Here is a 24,372-nt window from a genome sequence, read left to right on the forward strand (position 1 = left end):
ACGTGTACAATAAATTAATTTAATTACAATACAAATTAATATACACGTACAATAAATTAATTTAATTACAATACAAATTAATATACACGTACAATAAATTAATTTAATTACAATACAAATTAATACACATGTACAATAAAATGCACGTACAATTTAAATATATAATTACCTACAATTCATACGTGTTGAATACTGTCCAACAGTTTCAAGCATTATTTCACAAAGCCATTTTATCAAATTCTAATCTCCATATAAACATAACTCTCAGCAGTCTCGAAAATGCAACGTAACCTTCCCGCAAGATACATATCGAGCCGATTATCGTTCTTAACTAACGTCGTCAGCATCGACACGTATGTATGTACGTTGTTACAGCGGTCCACGTTGAACCACGCTGTTCGTTACATCCATTGACGCGCAAGCCTCACGGATCTTTTTCGCGATAACTAAGTACAAACAGCAGCAAACGATGGCTTTCCACGTAAACGTGGAAAAGGAAGTTTCTCGCCGAAGTGATGAAGAAATCTTGACCCGGCTTGTCCCGCGGTGGCCCTCGATTCCGCATTTAATTCGACTTGAATATGCCCTGAACCAAAGCAAGGGAGAAACAGCAGTTCTGACGGGGGCGTGCATCTCGTCGAGGAAACGCGGCTGCGTTCTTTCATTACGTCGCGTTGTTCTTTTGTCGGGGACAATCGGAGCCAGACGAGGGATTCTGACGGCTCGTTGTCTGGGAAACTTGCGAGTACGAATCGGTGAGGCGAGAAATTGGGACACGTTGCGGGACGTGGCACCGGGCTTGCAGATTACGTGGCGCGCGCTGGAGAACGAAACTCCGGTTTTGCATGCTCTTCCCCTGGCCTGATTCTTGTTTTCGGTATCAAGTCGATTACGATCGTTTGTTGCGAATTATATAGCCTGAGAATTATATTTTATTTTGATGCATCGAGTATTAACGGGAAAGGGTTTAGAACGAGGAGAGTTTTGATTTTTGTTTTAATTAACCCATTTTAATTTTTAATGTAATTTTATAATAATGAAGTAATAATAATTTCTGTTTTAATTAATCCATTTCAATTTTGATATAATTTTATAATAATAAAATAGAAATAATTTCTGTTCTAATTAACCCATTTTAATTTTAATATAATTTTATAATAATAAAATGAAAATAATTTCTGTTTTAATTAATCCATTTCAATTTTGATATAATTTTATAATAATAAAATAGAAATAATTTCTGTTTTAATTAATCCATTTTAATTTTGATATAATTTTATAATAATGAAATAAAAATAATTTCTATTCTAATTAACCCATTTTAATTTCAATATAATTTTATAATAATGAAATAATAATAATTTCTGTTTTAATTAATCCATTTTAATTTTAATATAATTTTATAATAATGAAATAATAATAATTTCTGTTTTAATTAATCCATTAGCTTGGCAATTATATTTTATTCCGATATATTGAGTATTAACCGAAAAGGGTTTAAAACAAGGAGAGTTTTGAATTTTATTTTAATTAATTTATTGAGAACTAACGTTGCATTTCGGTTAATTGATAATATTAAATTCTATTATAATGTTTAAGTTACGAAGATAAATTCGAAAGATTCGCTTGACATTTTTTCGTCATTATTTTAAAAAAATTGAAATAATTTACAATGCTGGGATAAATCGTTGTCCGATTCTTAATGGTTTTAATGAAAAATGTTATAATTTTGTAGAAACATACGATGTACTTAATGAGCTTAATATACTTTTCTATAATAAATGAGATACTTAATTGTGTTACACTAATAAATAGGTACCTATACGTATTTATGGAAAATTGAAAATTATACATACATGCATAAAATACAGGTAACATGTAAAGATATATAAAATGTTTGAAATGTAAGATTCATTATGATATTGAATATTTTTTTTTTATAATAATATAATGATTAAAATATAAATAATAATTAAAAGTAATAATTAAATATATTTTATTAAAATAATAATTAAAGATAATAATTAAATATATTTTATTAAAATAATAATTAAAAATAATAATTAAATATATTTTATTAAAATAATAATTAAAAATAATAATAATTATAATAATTAAAATATAAAATATAAATAATAATAGTCTAATAATAAAATAAAAATAGAACAATGCAATCTAAATACTTTTGTTTTACGAAAAGAATTCTTAAAATAAAGTCATATTATTCCAACAGGCACGTTGATATTAATACTAGGGCGAATCTTTCTTTTTCGTGACTTCAATATTTTTCGAAGAGAAATGAAATTTTTCTTACACAAAGTGCACCAACTTCATCGGATTTAATTAAAAAAAGAAAAATGCGAAAGTTGCATAGTTTTGTGGGGAGCGGTGTCTAGTGAAAACAGATTCATTTCGTTGGAGAAGGTTATCTTAACAGTAGAAAATTGAGCGGCAAGTTTGGGAAACAGGAAACTTTGCCCATAAAACTTTTCCTGACCTTGATGCGCTTAATGTTGAATTTCTCTTTCTTCTTCATGCTGACTAACATTTAGAAATAAACAATAATTTTGGAACGATAAAACCGATTTGAGAAAAGACGAAATTGATCTCCTTACCTCGTCAAAGTCCAATACGTTAGATTTCATTCAATTTTATGTTTTATTTTGTTTATTATCGTAAACGATAGCCAGAGAACAAATTCAACGACCTGTCTCTACATATATATATGCATGTTCAATGTTTGAAATTAAAACTGAAAATTCCTACAATCAACACGATATCATTTAAATAATGTATGAGACTTTGCTTAATTAATATTTCATATCGTATCATTTTGCGCCGGATATTTTACATTTTATATTTTACACGTTTCATTGTGACTTAACGATACGTTCAAAAACGAATGAACATAATTAACTTGTTTAACATCCTTTAACGATGTTAAACAATAGTCACAATGAAAAGAATAATTATCCGTGTGAAAATAGAATGAATTAAATGAGAGCGACGATGTTGTTGTTTCGTCGATGAAATTTCATTTGTTGATACATCGCGCATCGGTTGGGAAATAGATCGTTAAATGGTGACGGTGAACTGAAATCATAGCATCCTTTAAACATGACTGTGTTTTACAACGATGTCGATGACGCTTTCAATCCGTCGCCTCGGACAAACGCGTCGAATATACCCTTTAACGACGTTTCAGTATAACAGTTGCCAGAAACGAGAGCATCGATCTCTGTGTAAAATTTCGCGTGTTACAACATCAACGAAATCACGTTCCTACATTAATGCTGACAATATTTCATCGTTATGAGGTCCATTGATCCATCGGGACCATTTCCGTTCAGCGCTATGCACTGTTATTGAATATGGTAATAATAGATTGTATGAAATTATACAGCGCGTCAGAATGTCGTTCAACTACTTTCATTAATATCATAGGTGCAACAATGTTAACTGTGCGCATTTGAAGTGGTAATGATAACAAACTATATAGTAGAGTTTCTTCGTACAGTCGGTTTCATTAGTAGTAATTTTTCGTATTCGAAACGACTTCCTATCAGATTGATAGAGATTAAAGATGCAATATGAATGTTTATAATTTAAAATAGAAATAAATTAATCTGCAGTTCTTTAAGCACAAAGAAGTGAAGAATATTTGAAATTTTAGTTTTAGTTTCAATTTTTTAAAATTTAAAATTTTAATTTCAATTTTTAAAAATTTAGAATTTTAATTTCGATTTTTTAAAATTTAAGAATTTAGAATTTTAGTTTCAATTTTTTAAAATTTAAAATTTTAATTTCAATTTTTAAAAATTTAGAATTTTAATTTCGATTTTTTAAAATTTAAGAATTTAGAATTTTAGTTTCAATTTTTTAAAATTTAAAATTTTAATTTCAATTTTTAAAAATTTAGAATTTTAATTTCGATTTTTTAAAATTTAGAATTTTAATTTCGATTTTTTAAATTTTAGAATTTTAATTTCAATTTTTCAAAATTTAGAATTTTAGTTTCAATTTTTCAAAATTTAGAAATTTAGTTTCAATTTTTTAAGATTTAGAATTTTAGTTTCAATTTTTTAAAATTTAGAATTTTAATTTTAATTTTCTAAAATTTAAAAATTCAAAATTTAATTATTAAAAATTAATCAAATGGATATTTAACTCTTAATTCTGTTGTTATCCTCGGGTCTAAATGATGTTTTAATGGATATTATTAAAATGCATATAGTTATCAAACATTTCCTTTTAATATTTGCTATAATTTTAGCATCCTTTGTATCTTCCATGTTTTTTTTTTAAATGAAGTATTGCAAAAAGAAGAAAAACATAATAAAGATGATAAACGTGATGGAAATGTAAAGGTAACAGGATTAAGAGGTGCTATGCAAAAATATAGATAAAGCTTCGCAAGTTCTTTTCTTTAATTGTTAAACGAAAAGTTTCAATATTTTTGAAATCACATGTAAATGTGACTTCTAGCACTTCAATCTTTTTTAAATGTTAGATAATGCTGAAATTATTTATTTTGCTGGGAAAGATAATGTAAATTATTTTTTATAAATATCTATATCATAAACATCAATTTCCACAATACTTATTTCTACCATTATCAAATTAACGAACAAATTATGAAATAAAATATGTTGTGGTTATGAAATAAAAAAAATCTTTTTACAAAAGGAATACAAATAATTGCAAATTAATGTGGGAAACAATACACAAAATAAAGTAACTACAAAAAAAAGTAAACTATAAAAAACAGTTTTAATTAATGAGAATGAACGAAAAAAATAACAATGTATCTTAAATTAAATTTTTAAACTGTTTGACTAGATATTAATACGAGATAACATACACTTTCTGTTTTTTTTCTAAAATATTGACTTTTATTTAATTATTTATTCTATTTAATTATTTAAATTATTTAAAATTATTTTCCAACTCTAAGATAAAAATACGTCTATTTTATATTATGGTGAGAAAGTAGAATATAACTAATTAACAACAACAATACAGTTTTTTGTAATTATTGTTTCACAGAAATAGCATATGGTAAACAATAAATGGGAAAGTAACGAAATTTTACAAAAGTCTAAAAAAAGATACAAGCAACAAACGAAGTAAATACATATAACAAAGAAAGTAAATATATATATTCTAAGATTAAAAAAAGAAAACATTTTAATTACGTATAACAAATATAATATAATTTTGTAGCGATAGATGAAAATATCAAGAAAATAATACAAGATTTATGTACTTGTACCATTCAACAAACATTGTTTGTTTGAAATAAAAGATATACGCACTGTGTGCTCCGAACTTTCAAGAGTATACGTTTGTCACATGTATATACACATAATATTTTTCGACAATAAATAAATAAAAATAAAAAAGAACTGCACCGTATTTGTTTTGGCTTTAACGCGCGCAGCTGTCGTAAATACGAAATCAAACCAGGAATAACGTCTCCTGGGGACATAATTTTAAACCGTCACGCTCAAATTTTTGGCTTTTCTGTAGGGCAATATTTTATAATCTGCAATACGAATCTGATCATCCACATGTTAGAAACATTCGACATCGTTTCATTTATGGTAAAAGTAGTGACTGTCAATCATAAGATAAAGATAGTGTAAAAGATTTCATAATATTTAATTTGTTAATTCACTTAGGATTAAATAATAATTTATTATAATGTTGTAAATACTTTAATTTCTTTAAGTTTTATGAAATTATAAAATAATAGATGAAAGACGTGATGACGAAAAAGTAGAAATAATATAAAATGTTAAACATTAATATTAAATTTATTAATATAATATTAAATGTTAAAAGTGAGTACTTGGAATTTCTTTTCATTGCTTTAGTACTAAAAGTTGGATTTTCACTTGCATTTCTTTTTAATCGATTTATATTATAATAATTTTATTTTTTAATATTGTGGCTATGGTTCGCCTAATATTATTTCTTTATCCTAAGTTTTATAATTTTACGAAATGTGAAGGAACTTTATAAATTTATGATTAGACTGTGAATTTTCGAATTGTGTAAATTTATATTTGTATTCTATAGTTGACAAATTAAATCTCTATAGAATATTCTTTTACGTAGCAAATATTTAAATATTCTTTTACATAGCAAATACATTAAAATATTAGCGAATATTATCAAAAGGCATATTTTGAATATTTTATACATTTTTTTCATATTTGATTCATTGTGCGCAATTTTGCCTTTTAAAATTTCCTATAAATGCAAAAAAATTCGTAGTTTAATTATGATAAATTATTGTTTGGTCGTCAATATTGGAGTTTATATTTTATCAAAAGCAGTAATTTAAAACTCTCGATTTTTCAAACTTTCAAATATTACTGTAAAATTTACAGAAATTAAACACGACATTAAGATTTCTCTAAAATGGTTTTAGAAATTCCTTCCTTTTAAAACGAAATAAATGACTACATAGTCAATGAATCATTATCTTTTATTGCAGATTTTTACACGCTCGTGTACTGTTTAAAGATGCAAAAAATGATAAAATGCATATAAATATATGAAATGTCCAAAACGTACTGTTATAATATTATTTGTAGATAAAATAATTCCCTCGCTGTACTCTATTTTTTAAAACATATTCATGAAAAATATGAATCCGCAGAAATATCCGTATTTTATTCTACGCTAAATTTTTCCTTCTTATTTAATTTTTGTATTAAATTTTAATACTATCCTGTACTCCGTGAAAAGTTTCCAAATTTTTTTCACTGAAATTCTTTTTCTTTTCTAATTTTCCTACCAAATGTTAACATTATTCCGCACTGCTTCAGTGAAATAAACTTTCCAAATTTTTTTCACCGTGATTTATGTTAAATGACTTTTTATATTAAAGAAAAGAGAAAGAAAACGGAAATGTACAGAATAGCAATTTTTAAGAACGAATTCGATCTGTGTTATCATTCTACAACTGATATATTCGATATTTATTCTAACTGATATATTCGAAAATTATTCATAACAACAGTCAAAATTTTCACTTGCCTGTATGATGTTCAACATTACGTGATAGACCGTTCCTATGTTTCACGTCGTTGTTTCACAATCCGGGAAATATAATTGGACATGAGGAGCAGCGTGCAAAGGTCGTTTCTCCATTTAGGAAAGGTACGATGTACGATTAATTAATTCAACTAAGCTCCAAGCTAGGTTTCCACCTAAAAATATATCGAAGCGACTTTACAAATTTCTCACACGATATCTTATTATTATTAATAATTTATAAAATTATTTAATTTTTAGAAGTTAGAAATATTCAAGTATGATCTTTCATTTTTAATTTTTTTTATTAGTTAAAATTTATCTTCATGTGGATTGTTATTCTTTACTCTTTAGTTTATTCTCTAGAATAAATTATGTGAATAATTGCTATTTTGTTAATGAGTTTTGAATAAAAAATACCTACATACATTTAAACCATTTGAAAAAAAAAAGAAAATTTTGATCAGATCGTATTTTTAAATAAAAAATCATCAATAGAATATATTTTATCTGTTTTGTTCTAGAAAATATTTTGTATAAAAATATATTAATAATTCTATACACTGTAACACTGTATAGAAATATTTAAATTACAAAATGAATCAACCGTTAACTTATATTATCTATCCACTGGGAATCATAGTGATTTGAAATTAAATTATTTAATTTCAGGATTTTCAATTCAATTGAATTTTGTTACCAACCTCTGTCAGTATCAGAATATGAAATGCCTTAATAAGACCAAACATTACGTCAGTATTATATTATACAATATTAAATTACTATAATCGTCTGTGATACAACAATACTGCTTGAAAGTTTATTCCGTTTCATTTATTTATAAAGGAGGTTTCAAGTCGCATATTAAATTGGATCCACGCCACGTGTACAAATTAATTATTATTCTCGGTGTGTGCTTCTAATAAAAGTCGAATTGCTTCCAGTAAGAGTCATATCGATATTTGAGATAGCCTCCGCCGCACAATGTATATTTTGATGTTGCTCGACCAAGAGATTTAACCGCAAATACAGGTAGATAATATCCAATGGGATTGTAATTAAATCCAGCAATCGGATTTGCAGACAATATATCAATAAATGTGGAATGACCGTACTAAGTCAGTACACGGTTGTTAATAGTAGAACGCTTGAATCGTTTTACGAGCTGTACGATCGTTTGTGAAATGCGAAATGCAGTACACATGTATATGTGTGTAAATTGGATCCGATGCTGTTCTTCTGAATTTTATTACCTCTGTATCGTATCAATATTTATTCGTTATTATCCTCTCTCATTCAGTTAAAGGAAGAAAAATTCACGCAAAGAGTTATCTCTCTGAGGAAGAGAGATTATGAGAAATTACTGGTATTTACATAGCGTTTAATGCATTTTGCTTTATGTGAAAAAAGAATTTGTCAGTATAATTTGTAATTAGACTACTGATTTTTGCGTTCATATGAAATTTGAATGTTATACGCAATTATAGAAAATTAGAAATATCTAAAATACATACAACTCTCTTTTTAATATTTTATAAAACGTCTATCTGGGTTTTATTTTTTAAATTACGTTCATTTCAGTCTTTTAAAATATTTGTTTATTTTCATTTTTTTTAAAATATAAATTTGCAGTTCATTTATAAGGCATTGCAGTTTTTAAAAAAACTTTTTTATACAATATGAAATGTACAATATTATTTACACAATATATAATATATGATACAGTATACAATACAATATATAATATATAATATATAATATATTATACTATACAGTATACAATATAGAATAAAAAATATATAATATAATTTACACAACATATAATATATAATACAGTATACAATATACTTACAACATATGTGATATTTATTCATTTGTGTTATTTATTCACTTTCGTCTTCGGTTTAATAATTTTAATCAGCATTTTCTCTTTATTCCGACAATTATGGAATACATTTATCAATCATGGAAATAATTACAACACTCTGTAATAATAAATTTACTTTAATAATAATAATTTTGCTTACGAAATAAATTCTGGACACTTTAAGACTCTTTTATCTTACATATTGAGACTTTTTATTTCTTTATTCAATGTTTATCGTGGGTAATAAAATTTTCAAATTGCATGCATATTTTACAAATTCTTTGTTACTTACATTAAGATTTCTCAGCATATACATACACATATTCTTCCCATTTCTAAGAATTTGTTATCACTTCACGTTTCTTTTAGTATTCAAGTTTATTCTTAATTTTTATAATAATAATTATAATAATTTCTTGCAATAATTTTTATAATAATTTCTCCACGTGAACATAATAAATCTCACCAATGTATAATAGATTGTATGTAGATTGTATAATAGAATTATGAATTAATCTGTTTGTTACATTCTTACTTTTGTTAGAATGAAAAGTCTACTCTTCCACTTAATTTACTCGCAAATGTAAAATATATCTGACGATTCTTCCTTTTGATTTATCTTTATTATGTATTTGTCCGATAAACGTAACAGAATAAAATGGCCCATTCTTAATTTGACTTTAACTTGCGTGAATGAAACTTTATAGTTTATGGTTAAAGAGAATATATGTATAGAGTCTCCGAGTGGGCAAGACTTTGCCTCGGCAATAGAGAGTTAAAATTTTTGCGAAATCCTATGTATATAGTAATACACAACAAAGATTTAATCTAAAATTAAATATTATCTATTTAGCTCTCTTGGCTGTCAAAAATTAAATATTAAAATTCGTCTAAAATTCCACAAAGTTATCTAAAATCTCAATAAAAGAAAGTTCGCAATTTTTTACTGGGAAGAAAAGAAATAAAGAAAGGAGAAATAGAAGCTAAAACTCGCTCTCTAATATTATCCAACCATTCACATTATTCGTCAATTTCATACTTTGTTTTCGACACATATTTGCTTCCTGCAAACAACATGAAATTCACTTGCACTTTCGTTACACAGAATCAGATTCATGGCTCGGTTTATGACATGTTTGCATAGAAATATCTGCAATAATTCACCAAAAATCAATAAGTTAATTTAAACTTTATAATTTTATATTTTAATTTTATTTATATTTTATTTTAATTTTATTTTAGTTTAAATATAATTTTATATTTTAATTTTATTTATATATTATATTATTCTATTTTATATTAAATTATATTATATTTCATAATTATATTTATATATTAAATTATTATATTTTATATTTTAATCTTATATAAATTTAATTTTATTTTTATTTATATTTTATATTTTAATTTTATTTATATTTAATTTTATTTTCATTTATATTTTATATTTCAATTTTATATATAAATGTCAATCACAATATAATATAAATTTCCGTGAAACCTTCAGAATCTAAATCACACGAAATTGAAAGGAAATCCCACAGCTATTCTACAACGAAAGAAAGAAACGCAAAAAGAAAAAAAAGAATGCGAAAACAAAAGTGCCGAACGCCATTCGAGAAAACTCGAATAGTCCCTTTTTGACTTGTTGGTGAAACGATACGAAATTCCTCCGCTATCGAGCCGTGCACACGCGAGGGATCGTTAATTAACGCGTTCGACGCGGGCCACTAATCCCCCGTGGAAGAAATCGACGCCTCGATCGGCCGTTTATAGGAAGATCAAGAGATTCTCGGGCCAGCAGGACGCAACAGAGGAGAGAGACAGGAAATGAATAAAACATTGGATATTACTCGGCGATCAATTCGCTGCTAGATTATACCGGTTTCCAGCCATTTGCCGTCGGCGTAATGGCGTCGGAACGATGCGAAGCAATTGGAATGTTCGCGTTTGTAAGAGCGGCCCGTTAGCAGGCATTTAGTATCGCGGCGTCGGATGCTAATCGATGAAAACAACGGGACAGGAGGGGTTGGCCGAAACTGCGCTGTTTAACTTTCCCGATTGCCTAATAATTTAACGCTGGACAACGGGGGGGGGGGGGGGGGGGGGGGGGGGGGGCGAATGCGATGGCAGTTTGCTCGACACACTGAATGAAATTAACAGTAGTCGCAGTCGAGCAAATGTACATACGTACGATCGACGCCGTGTTCTGCAAAAGCACGGAGCAAATCGCGCCGCCAACTTAGTTGCACAGGGTGTCCATAAAGACTCTTTACAATTTCAGAAATTTATTTACGAAGGCAAATGAAAAGACAGATAAGTGGAAATTATTGCAAAACGAGACGTATGTATCTAAGTTTTCTCTGCCTCATTTAATACACCTCTTCGATGGCAATTTGCTCGACACACTCAATGAAATTAACAGTAATCGACGCCGTATTCTGCAAAGGCACGGAGCAAATCGCGCCGCACAGGGTGTCCATAAAGACTCTTTACAATTTCAGAAATTTATTACAAAGGGAAATGAAAAGACACATAAGTGGAAATTATTACAAAATGAGACGTACGTATTTAAGTTTCTTTTTGCCTCATTTAATACACCTGTATATGGGCACTATTAGTTGCACAAGAAATGTTTTTACACAAAATAATTTAAAAAAATACTAGGTAGTTAAGAGAATATTATACAGGGCGTCCATAAANGTCCCTTTACAATTTCAAAAATTTATTAGAAAGGCAAATGAAAAGACAGATGAGTGGAAATTACTACAAAATGAGACGTATGTATTTAATTTTCTCTGCCTTATTTAACACCTGTGTGCATAACACGTGTGATTTCTTACACGATCGATGTTTTCCTCAGATGTTCTTGGTTGTCCTCTCCTCTTTATCTAACACTGTCCCTGTCTCCATAAATTTTTTGTGCCATGCACGAATTGATGGACGTGACGGTGGATCTCTTCCATACTTAATTCTGAAGTTTCGCTGAGTCTACGGATCCGATTCGGCTTCAATAAACCGTGATACACACTATGCTTTCTCTTGAGGAGTAGTCATTTTGTGAGAGGTTCATTTAACAGTATTTTATTCATCAACAGGGTATCTGAAATGCAACGTGATAAAAACCTTGATAATCATTGAATACATAGAACAGATTTGATGGAGATATCTCATCAATTGCCTTTGTAATAAATTTTTGAAATTGTAAAGGGACACTCTGTATGATAGACGAGAGATAAAGGAAAACTAAGCTGTGAGGAATTGTACAATAATTTCGTGGCAATTGTGCGTTTTGTACGCGTGCATCTCACAATCAGTTAGGTAAAGAGTGATTATGGAAGGAGAGATGTTATGAATAATGACTATAGAGCTGTTTTTTAATGCATTTGTAAGAAATTTGAAGGTGCAAGAATGCGTGTAATGTGCGAAAGAATACAAAATATTCAAATGTGAAATGCTCTGTTATAATAATTAATAGAGAAAACAATTTTCTATCTAGTTTCTCTTTTCTGAACTTCATTTCTAAAGATATGAACTTGCACAAAAATCTGCAGTTTGATAATTACGATTTATTCGCCGTAATTATTGTAACCACATAATGTGCCGATAATAATCGATTTTTAATCCAGGTCTATAGTCCCATTTGTGGCCCAATGTGTCCAATTTGTCATAATAGCATACTCGGATTTTCATGCAAATTCATATTTTTGAGAACTAATGGTGCCGATTTTCAAGTAAAAAGGGTTAAAATATCTTCTCAACTAATAATCTTTCAACATACATAGTTTAATATTTTTTTTTTTTTGCATCGATTTGTTACGGACATTACGACGTAATAGACATTAGGACTCTCTTTCAGCATAGAAAACGGATGAACCGTTGTCTTTGTCTAAAAATAGAACAGTAAATTATTTTATGTGGACAAGAAACCCTAACGTCTTTTGCACGCTTAATTCTAATGAATTAATGGAGTTATGGAAAATCGCCCGAACATGAACAATTTGTTTATTACAGGTGCATGCTATTTCATTTCGTAGGAATTTTGAAGAATTTCATATTTTATAGTATAAAATAGTAGTAATTTGTAATGATATTTTAGTAGTGAAAAATATCGACAGTATATAGTATAATAAAGAAATAGCGAGAAACTATATTCGGTCGTATTTGTAAAAGCGCGCGGTGTCTGTTCGAGTTACAGTTATCGCGCACGATAACTTCCATGGGAATGATAACGCTTTTCTTCCGTCGTAGGAACCGCGATATTGACATTGAAGATAAATCACCGTGTTTTCTCTCTATTCTGATACCGTCTTCTCAGCTTTAACCCGGATGCACTTTATATTTCGACTTTCCTTTTGTGCCTGGATCAGCGCGAAAGCGCGTCGTACATCATCCTGCTTTGTCCTTGAGATGGCTGCCTCTTCGCGACGATACCTACGCGAAATTGAATGGACAAAATTAAAGTACAGCGGGGACAGTTTAACTCCGGAAATATTAAGCAATTTTCCCTGTTTACATTTTACGTTCCATTTGAACCAAAACTGTTATTATAAAAAAAATTAATGTAAAAAAATAATAGAAATTATAAAAAAAATTAAAAATAATAGAAATGATTATAAAAAAAAATTTTATTATAATATTACAATAAAAATTATTGTAAAAATAAATCTGTTTCAACTGAAACTTATTTTCTTTCGATGAGGAAAGTCTTGTCTAAGTGGGCATGTTTTGGACATTTTATTTTTTGAATGGAACTATGTATTTTATACATTAGATGAATGTATAACGAACTTATCGATTTAAATAAATTGATGTTCCAAGGTCGTTCAAGGTCGTTCAGACCATCAAACAGTCAGACGTTCTTTCTTATTTTCGGTGACCTTGAACACATTGACTTACTCGGAAGTACTTGAAGATTTAATTTAAATTTCATTTGTTTAAAACTCTTCCTAAAGGTGTAAAATTCTTGTTTTTTAAAATAATTAATTATTCAACTACGAATATTGCATTGACTTACTCAGAATTCCTAGAATTCTGTTCCATTGCACTATATTTGAAGATTTAAATTTCATTTGTTTAAAACTCTTCCTAAAGGTGTAAAACTCTCGTGTTTTTTAAAATAATTAATTATTCAACTACGAATATTGCATTGACTTACTCAGAATTCCTAGAATTCTGTTCCATTTCACTGTACTTGAAGATTTAAATTTCATTTGTTTAAAACTCTTCCTAAAGATGTAAAACTCTTGCATTTTTTAAATAATTAATTATTTAACTACGAATATATCTTTCGAAGTTTCGTGTCCGCGAAAAAAATTAACTGAAACATATCAACGGATTAATTAAATTTTAAATATATGTTTAAACATATGTCGATCATAAATATGTACACTTACATGCAGGATGACTAAGTTATTGAAATCGCTTTATCCGCGTTTTATGAAAATTTTGTTTCAACGTTATCCATAGTTGAAATGTTTTTACTTTTCTTTTAATGTAATATAATTTGAATATATATTCTAAAGCATTCAGATTACATATTCTAAACCAATTTGTTAAATATTAGTAATATCATGATATTAAATTATATTATTAAATTTCATGGTATGTGACGAACAATAATATTTAATAATAATAAACAAACATAAATATGACATTGAAATATGTCTGCAACCAAAACACATGCAGTAATTCTATGTGAAATGTTCTCTTCGGGCATTTCTGCTTGTTTAAAGAAGATCAAGATTGAAATGTTTTAAGAACCGCAATGTCTGAACATACAGAAGATAATATACATAACTGAATCGATAACGACAAAACAAACTGGACATTTTAATTTATCAAGAGAGAATTAGTATAAAAATATGGAGAAAGACTTTTATTATTTGTTGTCTTAATAAGATAAATTACATTTATAATATATATTATATTATATTATATATAATAAATTATCTTATCTTAATTATCTTATTAATTATTCATCATATTAATAAATAATAATATTTCATTGTATTTACGATCGTACAATTCTATCGTTTTTATATGTTAAGAAATGAAATGTCTAAAAATGCGAGTTGAATTTTCATGAAATATTTATGTCTCTTTCTGAAGTTTATGAGCCGAGTAATTACAGACCAATAGAACAAGCTGGATAATGTCCAAAGAATGGATCTAATTTACGATCATCTAACGTAAAATCGGAGTCTGGGATCTATCTAATTTATTTACACGATTTATGAGGTTCGAAACTCAGACCCTGCTAGACTTTTAAGCGGGGTAGTTGCCGGAGTCCATAATACCCCATAGAAAGTCAACGAGCCCCAAGCGAATCTTCGTTGGTCGAATCGCAATCGCAGTGAAATATAGCCCTGCTGAAAACTCCATTCGTGTTCGAAGTTTCAGAGTTCCATTCGATAGAAAATATGTCTGATTTTTTTGTCAATTCTCGTTTAAATCGACAGACGCTTTTACGTACAATACTGATTAATTATAAGTAATTGATATGATTAATAATACACATAATAGAATGGACAGTCAGACATGGAATTTTGTATTCTAATTAAAATTTCTGATATTTAATAAATGAGAGGCAATAAGAGTTTTTTGACATTTAATGGAATTCTAATTAATTTGTTAGTTAAAATTAGACCGTTGGCAATATTAGCAATATTTCTTATATTATAAGTAAATTGAAAACAAATAAAATATATTCTGATTATCGTTGTAATAATAATGACACACTTTCTACGCTTTTCTGTGTCCATGATAATTGTAGATAAATAGTAAATTTCGTGATTTCTTATTTTGATCCACTTTTCAATAAAAAGATACAGGAAATATTAATTTTTCAGAATAACTTTAAATAATAAATAAATTATTGCCTATAAAATATTGAAGATTCTTGTCTTTCTTGATATATTTAAAATTTGTAAATTAAAATACATAAACTTTTATAATCGATTGCAGCGTATAATACTCATAGATACGAAACTATATTTCATATTTTAATTTCTGATTGATCTGATATAGTTTCTTATGTTTCTCGTACATGTTCATTTGAAATCATTTTTTCCTTTTAATAAAATACTATATGCATTCTTTGCATATTACTTGCAATTGTTTATAATTTTAATTATATGTAGTCATGTATCATTATATAATTATTCTAGTCATTTAATATTATAATGATATTATAAATACTATGATATAATTAGTTATAATTCAATATAATTTCCACATTTGATTATCGTATGTTAAATATTCTTTAGATAAGATAATTTTCTGAGAATACAAATATTTATTTTTTAAATTTAGAATTGAAATTTAAAAATAAAAATAATGAAGTTAACAATTTCGTATGTCGGAATGTTATTATTGAAATATGAATAATTTAACACTGTAATGAGACACGACTATCGTTTAAAACCAATCTGGAATGATGTGTGAAAGAAATTTATCATAATCACGTACTTGTAAAAAATTAATACAGTTATAAAAAAAATTCTTTTAAATGCGTAAATTAATGTTACAATTATACAATTTTGCTAAATATTCAGACTTATATTATTATATTAAATATATATTATTTTATAATAATTATTATATATTATATTATTATAATATAATATACTATTAAATTATATTATATATAATATAATATATTATAATATATATTATATATATTAGATTATTATATTATAAACTTATTATTATAATAATATAATATATAATAATTATTATTTTATAATAATATAATACATATTAAGACTTTTTATTCAGACTTGTAATTATTATAATTAATAACCAAAATATAGCACGTTTTTAAATGTAGTATTAATACTTAAATAATTTTTAACTAAAAATTCTATTTCTAAAAATATAAATTTACATGAAAGTCGACATTTTCTAATAGATATTATTTTAAATTCACTTTATTCTAACATTTAACGAATATCATATATCTGACCAATTTTCACACGGTGTGTTTTCCTAATATTTTTCCAAAAATTAGGTCAAACGTTACTTTATAAAGATGCAAGGAAAATTAGTTGTAAATAAAAATATGGAAGAACCATTTTCAGTTCGCATTGGACATCATTTTTTGTTTATTTACAATTCATACGATTTGATCTAGCTGAAAAGCTTTGGCGCGAGTAGCGTCGATAATTAATAATCGAACGATCTAACGCAAACATTCGCACATTTCCCGAAGTGTTTTTCCACACGTCGCAGAAAGCCATTATCGAGCGAAGCGTTGTAAAAACTTCGATAGAATTGGTTAGGTCGATTGATCGAACGAGCGACGAATAATTGACGCGCCAAGTTAAACAGAGGGTGGTTTAGAAACGCCGAATGTACGTATGATTGCCAACACGCGAGCATTCGTTTCATGTTCGTGACGAAATTATTTAATTATCCTTGGGTGGAAACCAACGTAATCTGAATAAATGCAACAGAAATTTAAAATATAAAGTTATTTCGTTAAAGTGTTTTTTAAAATTTAAGTGGCATTGTGACGGATCCATTAAGTATTTGAATATTTAGTTGCGAGTTCTCAATTTGTAGAAAAAGAAGAAAAAATTAGAAAAGAGAATTCATATATTAAGTCTTCTTTTCTTCTCATTTTTAGGGTGTAAAGTACTTTTTTTGCGTTAAAACGTAGTTTAATAGAAGATAATGGAGTGAAAAATATAATCATTATTGGTTATCAAAATATAAAAATTATTAACAACTTCTAAATAATAAATCGAACTAAGATTCAGATCGTGAAGGATTGATTTATTTATATATATATATATATATATATATATATATATATATATATATTTGTGTAAACAAATAAAGTAAATTTATTATTATAATGAGAATATTATTATTCAGTTTTTTTAAAACATAATTACAAAGAACAGATTCAAGTTATATTTCTTTTACAAATAACTTCACAGACTGTATACTAATTAATGTGATTAATGAATGAATGACTGTGAAACCGAAATGTCAGAAATTGTATTCTGAACACTATTGTTCATAATATACAACTTTTTAATTTCTTTATAATAATATTTATAATTAAAAAATAAATAAATAACAGCAAACGGAAAAACTAAAACAAACGAAAATTTACGTGAAAATGTGGATGATGATCTTCAACGTCAATTATTGGCTAACATTTTTTACTTTATACGTTATGGAAAAAGAAGGATTTTATTTTATTGTTACTTTCAGCACTTTGAATATTTTGAAGTTTTATTGTCCATTTGTCCAATTTTCATTGTACTATTATATTTAATACATACTTTATATTATTTTTTATTTATTTTATTTATTAATTATATATTATATATTTATTATTTATATATATTTATTTATAATTATATTTATTATTCATTTATTATATATTATATATTTATTATTTATATATATTTATTTATAATTATATTTATTATTCATTTATTATATATTATATATTTATTATTTATATATATTTATTTATAATTATATTTATTATTCATTTATTATATATTATGTATTTATTATTTATATATATATATATTTTTATAATATAATTTATTTGTAATTATATTTATATATATTTATTATATTTAATACATAGATAAATATATTTTATTAAGTATAATGATTATAAATAGAACAAAATATATTATATACATAAATACTATGAACTATATATACTATTTTATCATCAGGTATTGATTAGCAAAGGGACTGTGTGTGAATATTAGAAGAACTCTATCGTCATTTCAGCAAATTTTATAATTGACATTAATAAAATTGTCAAATCGTTTTCACATCCACGTATTAATATAATTTAAAAGTTTAACGATAATTTCGTTATTTCAATACCTCAGGAAATATCATGCGATGATGATATTTTAACGATGACCTTGAATTAACGACTCAAATCTAGAAGCACACCATTGTCAGGGATCATTTGTCACCGCCAGTGTTCCCAAGTTTTGAAGATCACTCGCTCGCTGGTGATCATTTGCTCCGGTTCGCGACAGATGAGTTCGTTCCGTCAAAGGGTATGTCGCGGAAGATTTGCAGACGGGGCCATTCGTCCCTTTTTAATCACGATGAAACACGTCGCGCTCCGCCGTCTTATTCCTCTTTGTCTCTCCTCCGTTTCTTCGTCCTATTCTCTGAAATAGGTTCGAGTCTAACCGGAACGGAAGAAAGAGAGAGAAAGAGAGAGAGAGAGAGAGTACGAAAAAGAATTTCAACTATTAAATTATAGAAAATTACGCTTCCCTGGACGTCGCGTTGTCGGACCCTGCTTTTTCTTCCTGTCGTTTCTCTCGCGCCAATCCTTTAACCCTCCGTCGTTTCTCCTTTATTACCTTCGATTCCGGACTAGAATCATCACCCACCCATCTGCCCAGCCCTCGTAGGAGTTATAATTGCGAACGGGGACCGTTCCAGAGGGATCGTTACCCTCTTCTTACTTTCCTCCTCCTCCCCCCACCCCCCTCTTCTGTCTTCCATTCCCTCGACGACTACTTTGTTATGATCGGTCCAACTTATAACTCCCGTCATCGACGCGTTTCCCATTCGAGAATAATTGGTCATCGTGTATTCCTCGTTTCATTCTGCGACTCGCTCTCCGACTCGCCCGACGGTGACTAAAACTTATATTCCTGTCGCTTTCGTCCGATCGTGATTGCAATCGATGCTTTTGTCCTATTTGTTCTCATTGCTGTCAGGCTATTTTTCTTCAGCTTCTTAAGACACGTTCGAAAGCAGTTCCAATCGACTTTCAGTTCCATTCAATTCAATTTTTTTTAGGAACAAACGATTTAATTAAAATTTTTTTACATTTCCCTCTGCATTGCATTTGTATTATATCGATGCGTTATATTAATAACAGAACGCGTTGCTATGTTTTTGATATCATTACGTTATTATAAATTCTGTGTTTTCTCTATTTATTGCCTACAGAAAAATTTGCAAATTAAATTAAATTAGTTTCTCATTTTGCTGATCTTGTATTAAAGTGGAAATTTGAGGTTAAAAGATAAAGTAAAGGTATTTCTAAAATTCACAAATCAATAAATAATTCAATTTTTTTTTAGAAATAAATGTTTTACATTTCTCTATTATTTTATCAAGTATTCGTATTTTGCATTTGTATTGTATTAATGTGTCATGTTACAGAACGCGTTGTTATGTTTTTGATATCATTACGTTATTATAAATTCTGTGTTTCCTCTATTTATTGCCTACAGAAAAATTTGCAAATTAAATTAAATTAGTTTCTCATTTTGCTTGTATTAAAGTGGAAATTTGAGGTTAAAAGATAAAATAAAGATATTTCTGAAATTCGCAAATCAATAAATAATTCAATTTTTTTTTAGAAATAAATGTTTTAATTAAATTGTTTTACATTTCTCTATTATTTTGTTAAGTATTCGTATTTTGCATTTGTATTGTATCAATGTGTCATGTTACAGAACGCGTTGTTATGTTTTTGATATCATTACGTTATTATAAATTCTGTGTTTTCTCTATTTATTGCCTACAGAAAAATTTGCAAATTAAATTAAATTAGTTTCTCATTTTGCTGATCTTGTATTAAAGTGGAAATTTGAGGTTAAAAGATAAAGTAAAGGTATTTCTAAAATTCACAAATCAATAAATAATTCAATTTTTTTTTAGAAATAAATGTTTTACATTTCTCTATTATTTTATCAAGTATTCGTATTTTGCATTTGTATTGTATCAATGTGTCATGTTACAGAACGCGTTGTTATGTTTTTGATATCATTATTATAAATTCTGTGTTTCCTCTATTTATTGCCTACAGAAGAATTTGCAAATTAAATTAAATTAGTTTCTCATTTTGCTGATCTTGTATTAAAGTGGAAATTTGAGGTTAAAAGATAAAATGAAGGTATTTCTGAAATTCACAAATCAATAAATAATTCAATTTTTTTTAGAAATAAATGTTTTAATTAAATTGTTTTACATTTCTCTGTTATTTTATCAAGTATTCGTATTTTGCATTTGCATTATATCGATGTGTTATGTTCCAAAACGCATGGTTATGTTTTTGATATCAGTACGTTATTATAAATTCTGTGTTTCCTCTATTTATTATCTACAGAATTAAATTAAATCATTAGTTTCTCATTGTGCTGATTAAATGACAAATTAAAGTGGAAAATTGAGGTTAAAACATAAAATAAAGATATTTCTGAAATTCACAAATCAATATTCTACTTTCATTTACAAGTCTACTTTAAACATTCAGGTAACGAAATAAATCCAAATTTCCACAACAAGATCCTTCTATCGTCGAGTTGCTTATGAAAACAATCCAGTGATCGGCGATCGGGGTATCAGGGCAATTATTCAAATTGCGCGTTAATATCAACGCCGGTCCCTAATATCCTCGGTTTATATTAACGCGTCGGACTAATTATAACGGGTCACGTCCCGGCGATTAATTCATTTTCCCTAATCAGGCCGACAGAAATGTTATGTACGAAATGAATCGTAGCCGGAGGCAAGAGACAGACGTGGAGTATCAAAATGCATGCTCGCATAATTAGTCTGTCCTGCGCTAAACGTCGTTTTCACACTCGAACTCGTTCTTTTATCCGTTCGATCGCGTGTGCCGCTCGACTAATGATTCGTTGCAATTCGGCTAATTAGTTCGAATTTGCGGCCAGCCTTGGTTAGGACGATTACGATCCACGTGTAATCGCGCCGCGTACCTTTCACAGATAATGACGGAAGCGACGACTCTGAACTGCGAATCGCTTGTAATTATCATGCCTCGTTGTCACCGTTTCAACTAGATTGTTCAATGATTATATTTCATGCACCGCGGCGACTTAACTTCATGGTTGTTAACTTCATGCTCTGGTCAGATGAGCAAATTCATCGCCGCGTGTACAACCTGGCTAAATTTCGAAATTTGTCACATTTATCAATTGATTCACTTGGAGCTGTAACAAATGTTAGTAATCATATTTTTGAATTGATCTGTTTTATTAACCCATTTAAATTTGATAGATCTGTATCGTCGAAGTTTATATGAACTGATTATTGATGTGATTGTCTAATTAATTTGTATAATTTTTAAATTGTAATATTGATATATTGAAATATTTATTATTATAATAATATTGAAATATTTATTATTATAATAATATTGAAATATTTATTATTCTTTGTTAATATTAATATTATAATAATAAATATAAATAATATTAATAATATTTAATAATAATTAATATTTAATAATAAATATAAATTAATATTATAATAATAATTATATTTATTATAAATTAATATTATATTATTTTTTGTTAATATTAATATTTGTTAATACCTATTATTATAATAATATTGAAATATTTATTATTCTTTGTTAATATTAATATTAAAGTACAAATATTTTATATTTTATATAATATATATATATATATATATATATATGTATTATATATTATATTTTATATTATATTTTTGAATGTAATACAAAATTGTACAGAATGCATATACATATATGAAATACATAAAATATCCAAGTGTAATGCTTTTTATAATAACTGAAACGTAAAACAATTTTTTACTGAGCACCCACTTTTTTTAATTATGTTTTTAAAACTACGAATTTGCATAAACATCCTCAATTTAACTATAATATATACATCAAATATTAATAAATATAAAATTTTTGGTTAATCGCTATCTGTCGATTATTTTGCGTTTGATGATATAGAATAGACATTTGTAAATATTCTACTTTATGATGAAAATGGGTTAATTGACATATTTTAAGATATTAAATATGACGTTGTAAGTTATATATAATAATAAAATAATAATAATTTAAGTTATAATATATTTGTAATTAAATATAAAATATAACTGAATAGTAGAAATCGAACCTTCCTTCTTATACAGTATGAAGCATAACTGAATCAATAACGATGAAAAATTGTCAGTATTTTAAATATCATAATTTTATTAAAAAAAAATCGTATAAAAGTCCATTTCGCTTAATTTATATATATACAAGGTGAGACATTATTGTTTAACATATATATTTATATTAAAATTTTATTAGTATTAATTTTAATATATTATGAAACTATCAACTAATATTTCACATTTCATTACAAATATATATGTTAAACAATAATATCTCGCCTCGTTGTCCGAATATTTAAATCATTACATTTAAATTACAATTCTAATATTTCCTTCCATGATCATAATGTTCATACCATATCATGATCCTTCATATTTCATGCATCAATAAAATAACGTATCATACCAGACAGATCATATATAACAAATCATATCATAAACCATTCGTCTCATAATTCTGATACCTATTCGTCATTTATTTCTGTCCGAAACCTTTCAATTTTCATTCTTTCGGCGACGTGGCCCTTAACGATGGATATTTTCTTGATTTTCAGAGCACACCTGCAAAGACTTCCGGTGCACGCTGAACGAATTCTGCATCGAGACGGACCTCCTTTGTGACGGCGTGAATCACTGCGGCGACGGCTCCGATGAGGCTACCTCCACCCTCTGTGCCAGTAAGTTCTAATTACCAGCGATTCATTTTAGGGACTCTCCCCAGTGTAGGGCTCAGGTCCTTTCATATTTCAAATGAAATACGCTGCGGGCAAATTGATTCGTAATCGAACAGCGACGGCGGCACCGGGTCGCCGAATTCTCGTTGAATGCTACTTAAACCTCGACTGGTACGTTTTTTAATGGATTTGACGATTTCAATTCTCCGCGTACATACGGCTGAAATTTTATCGAACAGCTAAATGAAAAAATTTTGCAATTCACTCTGGTAAACACGTTCGAAACGTACGATTACTGTATGATGATCATTGCACAGATCGGTTGTGAAAATTAGTAGTGGTTTTAGTGATAAACTCTTATTCTTTTGTGTTGTGTTAATTAAATCGAATTAAATTTATAGACTATTAGTAGTATTTATATAAATTTAAAGACTGTTAGTAGTAGTTTTAGTGATAAGCTCTTATTCTTTTGTGTTGTGTTAATTAAATCGAATTAAATTTATAGACTATTAGTAGTATTTATATAAATTTAAAGACTATTAGTAGTATTTATGTAAATTTAAAGAGTATTAGTAGTATTTATATAAATTTAAAGACTGTTAGTAGTATTTTTAGTGATAAACTCTTAGTCTTTTGTGTTGTGTTAATTAAATCGAATTAAATTTAAAAAATATTAGTAGTATTTATATAAATTTAAAGACTATTAGTAGTAGTTTTAGTGATAAACTCTTGGTCTTTTGTGTTGTGTTAATTAAATCGAATTAAATTTATAGACTATTAGTAGTATTTATATAAATTTAAAGACTATTAGTAGTAGTTTTAGTGATAAACTCTTAGTCTTTTGTGTTGTGTTAATTAAATCGAATTAAATTTAAAAACTATTAG

The 24,372-nt window shown here is 27.3% G+C and overlaps 1 protein-coding gene across 1 annotated transcript in view; it reads left to right on the top strand.

The window, feature by feature from the left end:
• The window catches only part of LOC122536284, a gene marked incomplete at both ends in the record, with an annotated part of 143,282 nt that extends 119,792 nt beyond the window's left edge, over nucleotides 1-23,490 (top strand). The window contains one exon of the mRNA XM_043668525.1: nucleotides 23,368-23,490. Within this exon, the coding sequence (XP_043524460.1) occupies nucleotides 23,368-23,490 (123 nt within the window). The remainder of the gene's footprint in view (nucleotides 1-23,367) is intronic.
• Nucleotides 23,491-24,372: the final 882 nt, after the last annotated feature.

This window comes from Frieseomelitta varia, unplaced genomic scaffold, assembly GCF_011392965.1.
Source record: "Frieseomelitta varia isolate USP_RPSP 00005682 unplaced genomic scaffold, Fvar_1.2 scaffold_818, whole genome shotgun sequence".
Lineage (NCBI taxonomy): Eukaryota > Metazoa > Arthropoda > Insecta > Hymenoptera > Apidae > Frieseomelitta > Frieseomelitta varia.